Source organism: Pollicipes pollicipes, unplaced genomic scaffold (assembly GCF_011947565.3).
Source record: "Pollicipes pollicipes isolate AB1234 unplaced genomic scaffold, Ppol_2.1 Scaffold_2555;HRSCAF=2994_pilon_pilon_pilon, whole genome shotgun sequence".
Taxonomy (NCBI): domain Eukaryota; kingdom Metazoa; phylum Arthropoda; class Thecostraca; order Pollicipedomorpha; family Pollicipedidae; genus Pollicipes; species Pollicipes pollicipes.
Window position 1 is genome coordinate 44,374,874 of NW_023596136.1, and position 12,775 is coordinate 44,387,648.

Genomic DNA, 12,775 nt, shown 5'->3' on the forward strand with positions numbered 1-12,775 from the left:
GTCACGATCATCGCTTAGCAGGTGCATGAAACTCAGATGTTGGCGCACACCTTCCGAATTACTTACATGACGCTGCACTGTTTCCAGTTACCCGAGTTCTGGCGTAGGCATGTAGTGTAGTCCCTGGCCTTTAAAGTTTGCCTCATCTGCTCGACCCATGGGAGCCTGATGTCTCTCGAAACCCATTATTTAAATGTGATCGTAGGCGAAGATTGGCACAGTCTTACTCTAGGCTGACAGTCAGTGTTGCTCCATCTTAGCGTGCCTGACATACGCCCAAGCTATGCATAAGTGCAGTGCCATTCAGCCGCTTGATGACATTGATCAGACGCGTCTGTGAGGAACGCTCCCTGCCCACTCGGATCATGTCACAATGCGTCACGCGAGTCGGTCCCTTCCGTCGGCTGTAGCAGCGCACCCAGAGAGCTGCAGAGGTGGACGGCGCTCCACTCGACGCGGCTGGATCAGTCCTAACCGCCGCTCAGTCCCGCAGCCATCGACCGCCGTCCGACGGCCAGTCAGCTGCGGCGTCCGGGCGCCGGCCGCCGAGGTCAGGTCACACGACGACGGGGCGGGGCGGGGCAGCATCTCGGTCGAGACGGGCGGGCCTTGGTGGCGCGAGAGCGATGGTCTCCCGTCTTGGTACTGCCGACAGCGCGAACGATGGAATGTGGTCTCCGGTCTCGCAGAGTGACGACAGCGCGAACTTTGAGAGATGGTTTCGTGTCTCAAGGACCGCCGGCAACGCAAACGGTGGCCCTGTGCAGCGTACAGGCTTTGGCTTCCGGCAAAGCGAGAATGGTCTTCTAATAAGGCATGGCATTAGGGCCACAATATACAAAACACACACACACAAAAAAAGAAACGGTGTAATCCAGTATTCGTTTGGTCGCCAGATCTCATTGTGATTAGACTTTTTGCTTACTGTACTTTATTTATATTTCAGCTCAGAGGGGCATAAGACTGAATATGATCATGCATCGCTTAAAGCGAAGATCACGAGGATGAGCATGCCGAGCCTTAAATGTCTAAAACCGTGCGCGCGACGATTTCATAACGCGTCACCGCTGTTGTGGTTGCATTATATTCCCTTCAGAGGCAGCATTCATCATACTTAAATGCTACCGTCCTAATGAAAACGCCAGATGGAGCCTCAGAAGTAATCAAATAACATTCTGACAACAATTTGAAGAAATGTGAAATCACGTGGAGAATGCGACTGGCGCCCCAAACTGTATAACGAGCCAGCTGTCCACGTTCTGGAAATGCAATGTCTTGTCCCCATGATAAGTACCAGCAGCGCTATGGCGGCATCGCTGATGCACGGGCATCATGTCGGCTGGCAGCGCCCGTCCCTGGTCTGCGCTCCTCTGGCTGCGTCTCATCGCCGTCTCCGCTCTGTTGCAGGCAGGGGACCCGTCGGCCGCCGACGTCGCCGCCGCCGCCGTCGCCGTCGCCGTCGCCCGGAATCGTAGCGCCGACGACCCGGGCGCCCACCTAATAAGGGCCGATGCGTTAATGCCAGTGCGACGAGGTGGGCTCGGAGCGGTATTAGGGCGCGGTTGGCGCGCCGCTGGCGGGCTGGGCCGGCCGAAGGGCGCAGCGATGCAGCCGAGCGGGCGCCGGTTGACCGCTTACCTGGTCGCCATGACCGCAGTGCAGGTGGTGAGTGCGCAGAGCCAGGCATATGACTATGACATCATGAGCTTTCAAGACGCCAGCGACCTTGACACGGGTGAGTGATGTCGCCATCGGCCTGGCCGGTGCGAGCGCAGGTCTCAATGTTCTGCGGTGGGATCAAATGCAAGTAAAATGCGATATGTGACCCTCTTTTTGCCGTCGCGTGCAGGATAGTGGTGAGCGGGACGCATTTTGTCAGAGTTGTAGCGGTTGAATGTATTTATGTCGTTTTGGTGATAGGTTAACAATATGCCTAAAACACACTTTTGTATCATGGCACTCCCTGCACGTGTTTGTTTTATTTATGAAACGATTTACATTGACCCAAACATAGCCCTTCATTTTGGCGTTTCCAACTATAAGTGCCGAGACATACATAATTACACTTATAAGAAGAGCGGAAATGCAAGCGACAGGACTACATTTATCACCCAGTAATCGATCAAATCAATCATTAAGCAACACCAATCCCACCAGGATGCACATGTAACAATTGTTTGTCATCTTAATGATGAACGTTCAGGCAGGTGTAACACCTTAGGGTACATACCCATCAGGGTTTTTGATTGCACCGACGCAGCGGCACATCCAACATGGTCGACAGTGGTAGTGACCACTCGAATGCTGCGAGAGCGCTAGACCTCTCTGTGGCCGAGTCTCAGCCATGCAGTTCCGCGCGCTGCGAGCATACTACAGATGCTTCGAACGCTAATAGGCACAGTATCCAGCGTATCAATTGGCTACCAATTTGGTTTTGTCCTGGCGCCTAAAGTATTTGCCTTTGCTGGGTGCCGTGCATGACGACTTCGCTCTGCGTTGACTTCATCATAAAATTACTGCTGCTGACCGTGACACGTCACTGCCCATGGTAATCAATAATACGCTAATTATTCTTGATCTTCTCACAACAAGTCGTGAACAGAACAGGATACCGGTATCTGTCAGGTTCTGTCGGCCGCTGAAGCTGACGTGCTGTCACGTACTGTCACGTACTGTCTGTACTGTCTGCACTGTGCTGTCACGAGTCGATCTAGATCTGTTCGAAAGGGTGCGCCTACCGGAATCGACAGATCGGCAGCGGCGTTGTCGAGGAGAGGAGCGGGGCAGGACTTTTTGGGCCTTACCCCCCTCCCGTACCTGGAGGTGTCGACGGTGCCATGGGGCCGAACGCACGAGCACCTTTTGACAGTTTGAAACTCCCGAAGGACTTCTGAAACACGATACATTGGCTCCCGAGTGAGCTAAACGGGGTCACAAGCTGAAATAATTAATGACAAGGTGACAAGCCACGAAGAGTGATCCTCATTGCTGAAACGGATCAGACAGTGATTCACGGCACAGTCATGGCCGCGATCATCGAGACAAGTCCAACGGAGTGAAACGTGCAACCGTCAGCGAACTTGCACCAACAAACTACAAAGCAAATGGATGTTCTGCAGACAGTGATTCAGAGGCACGCCCAGAGGGCTGGTCTTTTGCTCGTTGTTGACATGATGCATACACGAAAATGCTTTTACGATGCATGATTCACTTGAGCTACAGGCTAGGGATCTGCACGTGCAAGCATGTACCGCGGAACCGGGAAAGAGCGTGGCGACGCGAAACAGCAAACCCGGCCACTTATTAAAAAGTTGCACCTCCACGTGGGCCAGCACAGGCGGGTTGGGGCGAGGCCATCCAACAACAAAAACACAACTTGACGGGCGCTCCGGAGCGAGAACACACTCGCATTGATCACTGGATCCGATGAGTTGCTAATTCACCAACTACATGTTAACATATAGGTCATGGCCTCTGGCTGGAGCATCAACGCATTCAAATTTCAGGCAAGCCGCATCGGTTTTGCTGAACTGTTTGTTGGGCTGTACCCATGATCTCCGGTGCGGGCTGGTGCCGCTGGCCGCCGGGGGGCACGAGCAAAGTGAGCGGCATCTGAACGCTCTGGGCCGCCTCTGTCGTGCCTTCTGCTTGCGCGGGAAATGGCTGACATGCTCAAAGTATTGCGAGCTATACTTTGTTGTGAAATGATAAATATAGTCACCAGGGAGCAGTTATCGTATCAGATAACAGGGCTCTTGTTTGCCGCTTGGTGGCAGGCCAACATGTGTTTGCTAAATGAGTGATATGTTTACGTTCTGTTGCCGGCAGCGTAACCAGCGTGCCGGTTAGTGCCGGCAGCATGGCCAGTCGCAATTAAAAATAAACGTCATCTATGAATTTGGTGAGCAGTTCAGCTGATGACGCCACTCGGAACTACTCCATCTAATGATTTATTTTAAAAGCCCGGTTTGTGTTCGGCCTCACTCCTTAGAGTAACGTACGCGAAAAAGCTGGTGCTGCTGTGTTCGTGGGACGTTTAAATCACGTCTGATCCAGTGGTATTTCACACAGCATGCCTGAAATGTGCACAACACACAGCCATTAGCTCATCACACTGAACACGACTTTGTGGACGTAGTTTTCCGCAAATAGATCGGAAACAATTTGTCTGACATGCTACGAAATGGACTATGTTGCGCAGTTCCAAATGACAGCTCTGTTTAGTACAACCAATGGGCTGGAAAGAAATTCAAACGCTGAGCTGATCAGTGCGACGGCGTTATTTGCCATGCAATTATGTTATAGCTTTAAATGTAGAAGATGCGCCGAAATGCCTACTCGTTTGAAATTGCCACGATATTACTGAAAGTTGCTTGTGAAACGATGCATGCAAAACCCTTCAGTGTTTCTAATCAAGACAGATATTCAAGCTTCATGCAGCCAGCCAGACTGAAGCTGGCACAGTTGGTGTGCAAAAGTTTGTCGAAATTGCAGCATTACAAGCACAGCTTGAAACTTTGAGCACCGCCAAAGAGCGAATGTTCGTTACATACCCTTGTTTTAAAAGCACATCCGGGCAATTTGAAGGTCGATAAATCAATGCAAGATCTCTGAACTCATCTCGCTGAAAAAACAGGAGACCAAGGACTTTCTTGTTTGCATCATGTCTCTTGACCTTTTTGCCTGTTTTCATTACCAGCTTATCGTGTGCTGCGATGGACATTTTTTGTTTGATGCATTCATGTCGTTAAAAACGCACCAGTTTTGTGTTTAAGTGACTCTGTATTCGAACACACTCGTGCATTTTTTAGGTCCGAATAAAAACGCACCAGGACTAAAAACACAACAATGGATGTCGCACAGGGGTGTTACAAATTCATCCACATGGCACAGATACGAAAAATATGTTAGATGGTCGATTTTACGAGCGACAAATATGTTGGCATGTGCTGATATGTAGACAACTCGGCCTGCCCTATTATTTCATTGTTACTGCTGAATGTTGCTGACTAGTCTGCAACATTCATAATTCATCAGCTCAGTCGCATTTTTTGTCATTTTATTCAATCTACAAGGTTGTTGATTTGATGGCGTCAATATGTCGCTTTACCCAAAAACATCGATGCTTCCGCAATCTGGTTATGTTTTGAGTTTTGCTATGCTTTCCGACGTACGGTTATGGTTATGAGTTCTGAAACTGTCCCAACCTGAAGTTTTGCCAGTAGTGTCGGCGAGATTTGCCAGTAATAACAAAAATAGTCGGGATCAATACATCCTTAACTATCCATGCAACTTGCCGTTAAGTAAAAGAAGAAACAAAGAAGTAGTAAAGCCTACATTTACTGCGTGCTTTCTCGAATGGAACAACTGTACTGAACACTGGGCTGACATGGCGCCGTATATCGTAGCAACGGACATGCCCACATTCCCTTCTTGCTAACCACCGAGAAACCGCAGCTCGGTAGCCTTGGCTGGCGCGCAATTGAATCTCTCCAATCAGTTGGAACAATATTGTCAGCTCAACTTGCTCAGATTGCATTACAAACTTCCACTGGTTAGGACCACGCCTCCGAAGCCAGCGTGTTAAGCTAGCACGTACTTGGCTGAGGTGGGTTAAAGTCAAGAAGCTTTCTGAAGTTGCCAAGGAGTAATGCGCAGGCAAGTACCTGCATGCGCGCGAAGCGGAGTTTCAATAAGCTTTGACGTTGTTGTCAGAAGCGAGGGGGGCGAGAAGTGCTACAGATGCCACGGAAGATAATGCATACGAACGGGAGCTACGCGTTAGCTTGCCAATGTGCATTCTCGTAGGGAAAATGATATCCTTATGCGTCTGGGGCATTGGAAACTCAGGGGTTATACCGGGGAAAAGGCGGGGAAATATCTGGGGCTAGTTCACAGCTCCAGGCATCGACAGGGTCTGAAGCTGTTACCGATTTGGTCCGTTGTAGAATGACATTATCGATATCCTTTTTGGGGGCAGTTCGGTGCCAAGTTGCCCGGCTGGACTGTTAGACAGACCTGGATTTCACTCTCTGGCAGTGTGTCAAAATTCTGGATCTGGGGGCGGAAAGTGACACTTGCAAGTCAATTTTAGGCTTGAAAGTTTGGACTCTATGTGATTTCGTCCTCCTATTTCTGGAAAGATTCATCTCGTCAACATCCCTGCAAGTGTCTCTTTGGCCTAACTAAAGCAATGCTTGACCAAAACGTGAGCCTTAACGTATGTTCTATAGAAAAAAGTATTGTGTCTATTAAATTTAATTCCATTTCTGGCCAGAGCTCATACCACTATTCTACCAGCAATCGGTCTGAAATATTGAACTTTATTCATTTTCCTACCACACGCATGGTTTAAAAAAAAAACTGTTTGGGCCTCTTGAATCGAAGGGAGACGGGGGACCTGAATAGCATCCAAATTTTTAGCTCATATTGCTGGAGAAATTGGGTTGTGGGGAGTTACCCCGTGTCAAGATTGATGCATATATTTTTTAATGGTTTTCTTATCGTTTAAGATCAGTTTTGAAGCCTTCACTTACCTACCTTTGTAAAACCACTCATTGAAATATTTCTTCATCTCCCGGGAACCCTTCTGGAGAACTCGGAAGCTGGAAATGGCTCCAGGCTTCCTACGTTTTTAGAACACCTATCTAGGTTAAAGGCAGTAGCGAGAGCAGATCTGAGGGCACTTTAGTCACCAATTCGGAGTTTGACCTTGTTTGACCTTATTTGCCTTGAAGGTCATAACTTAGCAACTTGATGTCTTATAAACGTGACATCACATATATTCCGATCCACCCCGCGAATGTAGCGCTCCTAGCTTTCTTAGTTATTGAGACCCCAATGGGAGGTTAAATTGACCCCAGCATAGCGTGTGGTGCTCTACACTGATGCTGGTTGAATGGCGCGTGCAGGCGTCTGGAACAGAAATCAAAAGTAAGGCTGGCAGCTACTGAATGTGGTATTTCTCCATCCGCAATGCGTTTGAAATGTGGGACATGTAAGTGAGATGCTTCATAATACAAGCAGCATAAATATTATGTATACCTACCTGTTCTGTTTTGTATTATGTATACCTACCTGTCCTGCAGGTAATAGGGGCTTTCTCAAGTTTGCTTTGGGACTATAGCCATTTTGAGTATTTTTACAGTAAAGGTCAAAAGCGCCGAGGTTCGCGTTCATAGATTAGCAGCTCAGCCGCCTGCCCCCCCCCCCCCCCCCCCCGCTACCTTCCCCCTCCCCTGTAGTCCTTGTGTCTGTGTTATGTGGTGCATATTTTTAGCTCTTACCGACCTGCCAGCGAGTTCTCAGCAGACTTGGAAAGTCTGATAGCCTTCGTGAAGTAGTGCTTATGGACTACAGACAGGATTCGATTAACATGTTCAGCATCATTAACGTGCTCATTATGTTTGCATGGAATTCTGTATGCCATTGCCATCAGATTTCGTGTCAGCGCAACGTTTACCAGGCATTTTCACCAATGCATGAATTAGTCGTGAATCTTTTCCCAAAATATATTTCATTATATTTCAATCTGGCATAGACACATGCCACAGTTTGCAGACTGACTTGCAGCTGTATTTCCGATTAAGCTATGGTTTATAATTCAGCTTAAGGAGCATCAATCCAAACATGTTGTGCCATTCAATAGCTATTGCCAAATTGAGCTCAGATTTGGACAGGTTTGATCGGGCTAGGATATGTGACAAGATATAGGGTTGTGCACTTTGCACAAAGGTACCATTCAACTGCCATTTTCGTGGTCAGTTCACAACCTGGTATTAATTGCATCTTTCGTTTTGTGAACTACTTTGTTTTCACTTAAGTGGAACAGTTCGTCCAGCATTGTGGCAGTATGATGTGTCGTACATCACTATAATATATCTCAGTTATCAGACATCTAGCTAATTTAACAGCCAAGTTATGCAGCAAAACTTGAAACTGAACTCCCATAGTGAATTCAAAACATATTGCCCTGGTTGTTGATGGTGGATTCCGCAAGGCAAGAAACTAAATGATCTGCATGGTGTGGTTTGACATACATGTGCAAAATGGTCAACCATACATGACTGCTGAACGTGATAACAGCTATTTACATCAGCTGTAGGTGAATACCTGGCATGAGCAGTGTCTGGATTATGCTAGCATGAGAACACATAGTTACTTACGCACTGTTTTAGCTTTCTCCTAATTTTGGTCTCCTTTGGGGCGGTGGCGAGAATCGGTCTTCGTGGTGCATTTTGCACAGGTAATTTTCACACTTTCCTTAAATGCTTTTTCAAAAAGGTGTACCTCTGACCAACTGTACTCCACTTGTGTATTACGTTGGCCATGTGTATTGCAGTTAGAAAGTAACTCAAGCGTGAGCGAAGAAATCTTGCGTAAAACTGCACTACTTTCGGGCTCAATCACCGCACAGTTCAGATAGGTTTTGGCTTAAGCTTCTGCCTCGCTATTCACGCACCCCTGACGGGGGTCGCTTCGAGTCGCTTTACGCATTCGTTTTTGCTATTGACCTGGATGACCTGCGGCCGGCGGCAGCGGCCACACTTAAGTTCAGATAACATCAGTGGTAAGACGGACCGTGCCAAGCGTTGCTGCTTATTAACTTTCCACCGCAAAATTGTTCCGTTGAACCGTAGTTTCACGATCGGGTGGCTGGGTCCGGGCACGCACAACAACCACTATTTAGCGTAGATGCTGACCCAAGCAATGCATCCAGTCAAGACTCAGATTAAATCTTGAAAAAAGCTGTCATATCAACGCCATCGAACAATGGAGGTGTCGACCTTTGAAGGAACCGCTTTCTGCGAATAAAACCAGTCCTTACAAGATATACACTGTAGCCATAACTGTCTGGACCAAGGCCCTAAAACAGAAAGTATAACCGTCCGGCCAAATTCCGCTGCTTCGACTGATGACGTCATAAGTGTAGTCGGCACGCAATGGTCAACGGCGGATACATGCCTACCGCAGTTCCCTTGGCTCTTTGAAACGGCTCTAAGGCTGGAAGTCATTAAATAACTTTGGCTAGATCATAACAAGACAATTTCTTTTCCGAACAGGCCATAATATCAGCTGCAAGGCCTATTAATCATGAAGTGGCTGTTGTCCCAGCCGAGCGCCTCGGGCTGGAAAGCCGGGAGACAAAACTCTCACAAAGCTTTTTGGGGAATTCATTGTCTAAGTTGGAAATATATCTGCGAACGAAAAAAGCTATTGGGCGCATCCTAAAGAAGCAACAATTAGAAATCATGCTGAAATGAAAGGTCAAGGTCAGGGCAAAGGCCTGCAGACCCCCGTTACGTGTTCGCAGGGGCTGGGTCAACTGAGACTATTCATTTCTTCAAAAAGTATATGCTCTTTGGCTACTTGAGGATGCTGTGTTACGAACATGTAGATACCACAATGGGTCAGGTCAAGGTCATTCCATTGGTTAGCGTGATAATTTGATGCATTCATGCGACCGATGATTCAAAGTATTTTGACATCCATTTTGCTCGCGCTATGCAGCCTTAATGTCAGCTACAATTTTTTTCTGGTCAGTACATAGTCACATGTATGCAGGATGCCAAAATAAGGTCACACGAGGTCAACATGACATGCAGTAAGCTAGTCATGTCATAGACCTGGTCACAGCATCCCTTTTCTACACAGCATGTACAGTTCTCACTGTTGTTGGCTTGTGGCACAGATCCTTGTCCAATATATATATATATATATATATATATATATATATATATATATATATATATATATATATATGGACAGCAGCACAGTCTTATGACAGTTCTTCCCACTGTAAGGACTGAATACGCCCGCTTTTTCATCTTAGGCACCTGTCTGACAATTTCATTGCAGGTCCTTAGCATATATAAGCAAAACAAAGGTGAGCGCTGTAGTTGCCATTAGCTTTCAAGGGCAGAACTGCCCTTTATGATACCCATGACATGGTTCGACTCATACAGCAAATTATTAGCCCTTGACTTTAAATAATGTAATGTGAAGGCTGCAAAAATTTATCATCTCATCACTTTTACGGAAATTGTTTCTCGTTCATCACATAATGTTGGTTATGTGCACTCCCATACCTAAGGAAGGTGATGTGATGATGAAAAAATGATGTGACTTGCGATTCAGCCGCAACAGCCACATGTTGGATTGCAACCTAGCCCCATCCATTAATATTCACAACTTTATAAGGCTTGCTAGCTGTCATTAATGTCATCCTAATGTTTCATGCCTCAAAATGCTTTCCAACAACAACAACAAAAAAATGAAGGCTGGTTATCTGAGCAGTGCTCGGATTAGTTGAAGAGATACATCGGCTTTACAACATAATAACAATATGGTACATTTTATACCAACAGGTCCCTATACGTCTTTGCCAATGCAGCTATAGAAACGATGCCCGCGCACAAGCAAAGTGCAAGACAGCAGCCAAAACACTCACAGCCCGCTGCAACTGGCGGCCCAGCGCCACCTTACACTCAAATCATGGAACGAGAAAAACCTGGGTCTTTAACATCGCCAACAGGCTTACATATGGCTAACGTACACACAGATAGCATCGTGCACAGCACCCTTCTTTAGTTTTCGTGCACATTACACAAAATTTTTATACACGTCATAATCAAATCCAACAAGCACTGTCCCAGCCCCTGCAAAACATCAATAAGATGAAAAGAGCAAAAGCAAACGACGCGCAGCGACGCGAGTCAGGGTTGGGGAAATTAATTTTTTCCGCGCCATGTATTTGGCACTTCGCAAAATTAAACCTATGGTGATACACAGGGATGCCAAGAGGCTGGACTGGACGAGTTGCGAGCTTCAAATTTCTAGGGAGGGTTTTGGTGCAATTTTTTTAGCCAGTGAGGCTTCATTTGTAAGAGTCGTGAGCCCCCAATGGTGTGCCCATAGGGACTTTCTCACAAATGATGCTAACATGAAACAGATAAGAACTTTCTCTCGTCAACATCGAGTCCGCCAAATCCGTTGAGAAGCACACAAATGGGAATAGCTCAGACTTTCGTGGCCTCAGCTCGACCCGTGATATTTCCTTTAAGTCTGACGCCCATGATGCAAAACTGAATCCCATTTTTCGCGCACGTGGCCAGTTAAGTACGTGTATGGCGGTGCTTTAGCTAGGTGCAATCCTGCCATTTGATTTGCTAACGTCAGCTGCGTGCAGGCCCGTCGTTCGTAAGGCGATACGAACCAGCGGCGTCCGAGAGCGGCGCAGAAATGTCAATACTGTGTAAGGATCGTGTCGTCCAGGATATGCCGGTGCTTATCAGTGGGCAGCCAGGGCTTTCGAGCTTCCGTGCCATTGCAGCAACAGCTGAAGTACAGTTACAAGCGCGGCCTACAATTGGCAGCTTAAAATTACAAGCTGCATTTTCCAGGAATGCACTTTGTAAGCAAGCAACGGTATGCTTGTAGTGCATGTAACGAACGCATGGTAGCTTGCACGGGGCGTAAAACTTGCAACTGGTCGTTACTGGCTTCAGGTTCAAGCGCGTAATGCTTCCTTTGCAATGCGATTCTTTCTAGGACTGCTGGACAACAGCTGACCACCAACCAAGCCAGCAACACAAAGGAGTGTTAAATGCCGCTGACGAACCGATCCGCTCGTTTGTTGATGTTTCGACTATGGTGGAAGCCAGCTGGTTGCAAACAGCACGCGCTGTGAATGTTTTTCAGTCTACAGAGCACGACTAAGCTCCCAGGCGGCCAACAACCAGTCCAGCCATCCGTTCAGTGGCCACTGCAAAAAGCATTGTTGAAGGGCTGTATTCAAGTCGGTAATGATTTTGACGGCGCGTGCCCGGCGGCGAAGAACGCTGACGACTGATTGTGTCCGCGACCGTACGGCTGCAGCTCCACAGCCATTGATTCGGGCCACAGGCGAGGCGAGCGTCGCCGACACGGGTGCATTGCAGCGATGCAGCACAACACGCCCGTTAACAACCACGATCAATGCCATTATCGACGGAGGAATTTTATGCACGAGGAACGTTGAGTTAACAGGGGGACCGCCGCTAGCTTAGGAACAACCCCGCGAGACGATTCATGGTTTTGCCCTTGATCTGGCTTTCATGTGGTGGGAAGGGTGTCTTGACCGGTGCAACGGCTTCGACGAGGACAAAGCGAGCCCCACGTTCGGGCGGGACGATCGACAACGATCGGCGGTGCTTGAACGTGCCTGGACGATGGTAAACCACGGACCGGACCGGACCGGGGCTTTAGCCTCCGATCAGCACGGATCGAACCGGGGCTCCAGGCTCCGGTGAGCACGGATCGGACCGGGGCTTCAGGCTCCGGTCAGCACGGACCGGGCCGGGTTTCAGTCTTCGGCCGGTACAGATTGCTGAGCAGAGGCGCGTGCGGGCGGACTCACGCGCAGCCTGCGTTCCAGCGTGCAGCTGTCACGTGAGCGGGTGGCTTGGTGCAGTAGCTGAATCGGAGGCTGCCCGGTGTATAGAGGACGGCGCGTTGATTCATGAACCACCATTTTATTCTCATCGGTCATGTGATCCGTGTCAGACAAAGATGCAAACAATGGGAAGCAATGAACCGCATCACAGGAAAGACATTGTTCTTAAAGAAGTGTTGCCATTTCTTTTCCAAAACGTTGGCGTGTAGATGACAGAACAGTGAAATAGTGGTGGATTTCTGGCAGTATTTTGATCGGCATGCCTTAGCAAAAAGTCGAATATTGTCCGAGGTTGTATTAACCAGGTGAAATTTGGCTATCAGAGCTGGGTTTCTAAGAATT

General features: G+C 48.0%; 1 protein-coding gene across 1 annotated transcript in view; it reads left to right on the forward strand.

The window, feature by feature from the left end:
• Positions 1-1,332: 1,332 nt before the first annotated feature.
• LOC119101687 (uncharacterized) overlaps positions 1,333-12,775 on the forward strand; it is a 49,188-nt gene continuing 37,745 nt past the window's right edge. The window contains exon 1 of the mRNA XM_037225107.1: positions 1,333-1,735. Within this exon, the coding sequence (XP_037081002.1) occupies positions 1,333-1,735 (403 nt within the window). The remainder of the gene's footprint in view (positions 1,736-12,775) is intronic.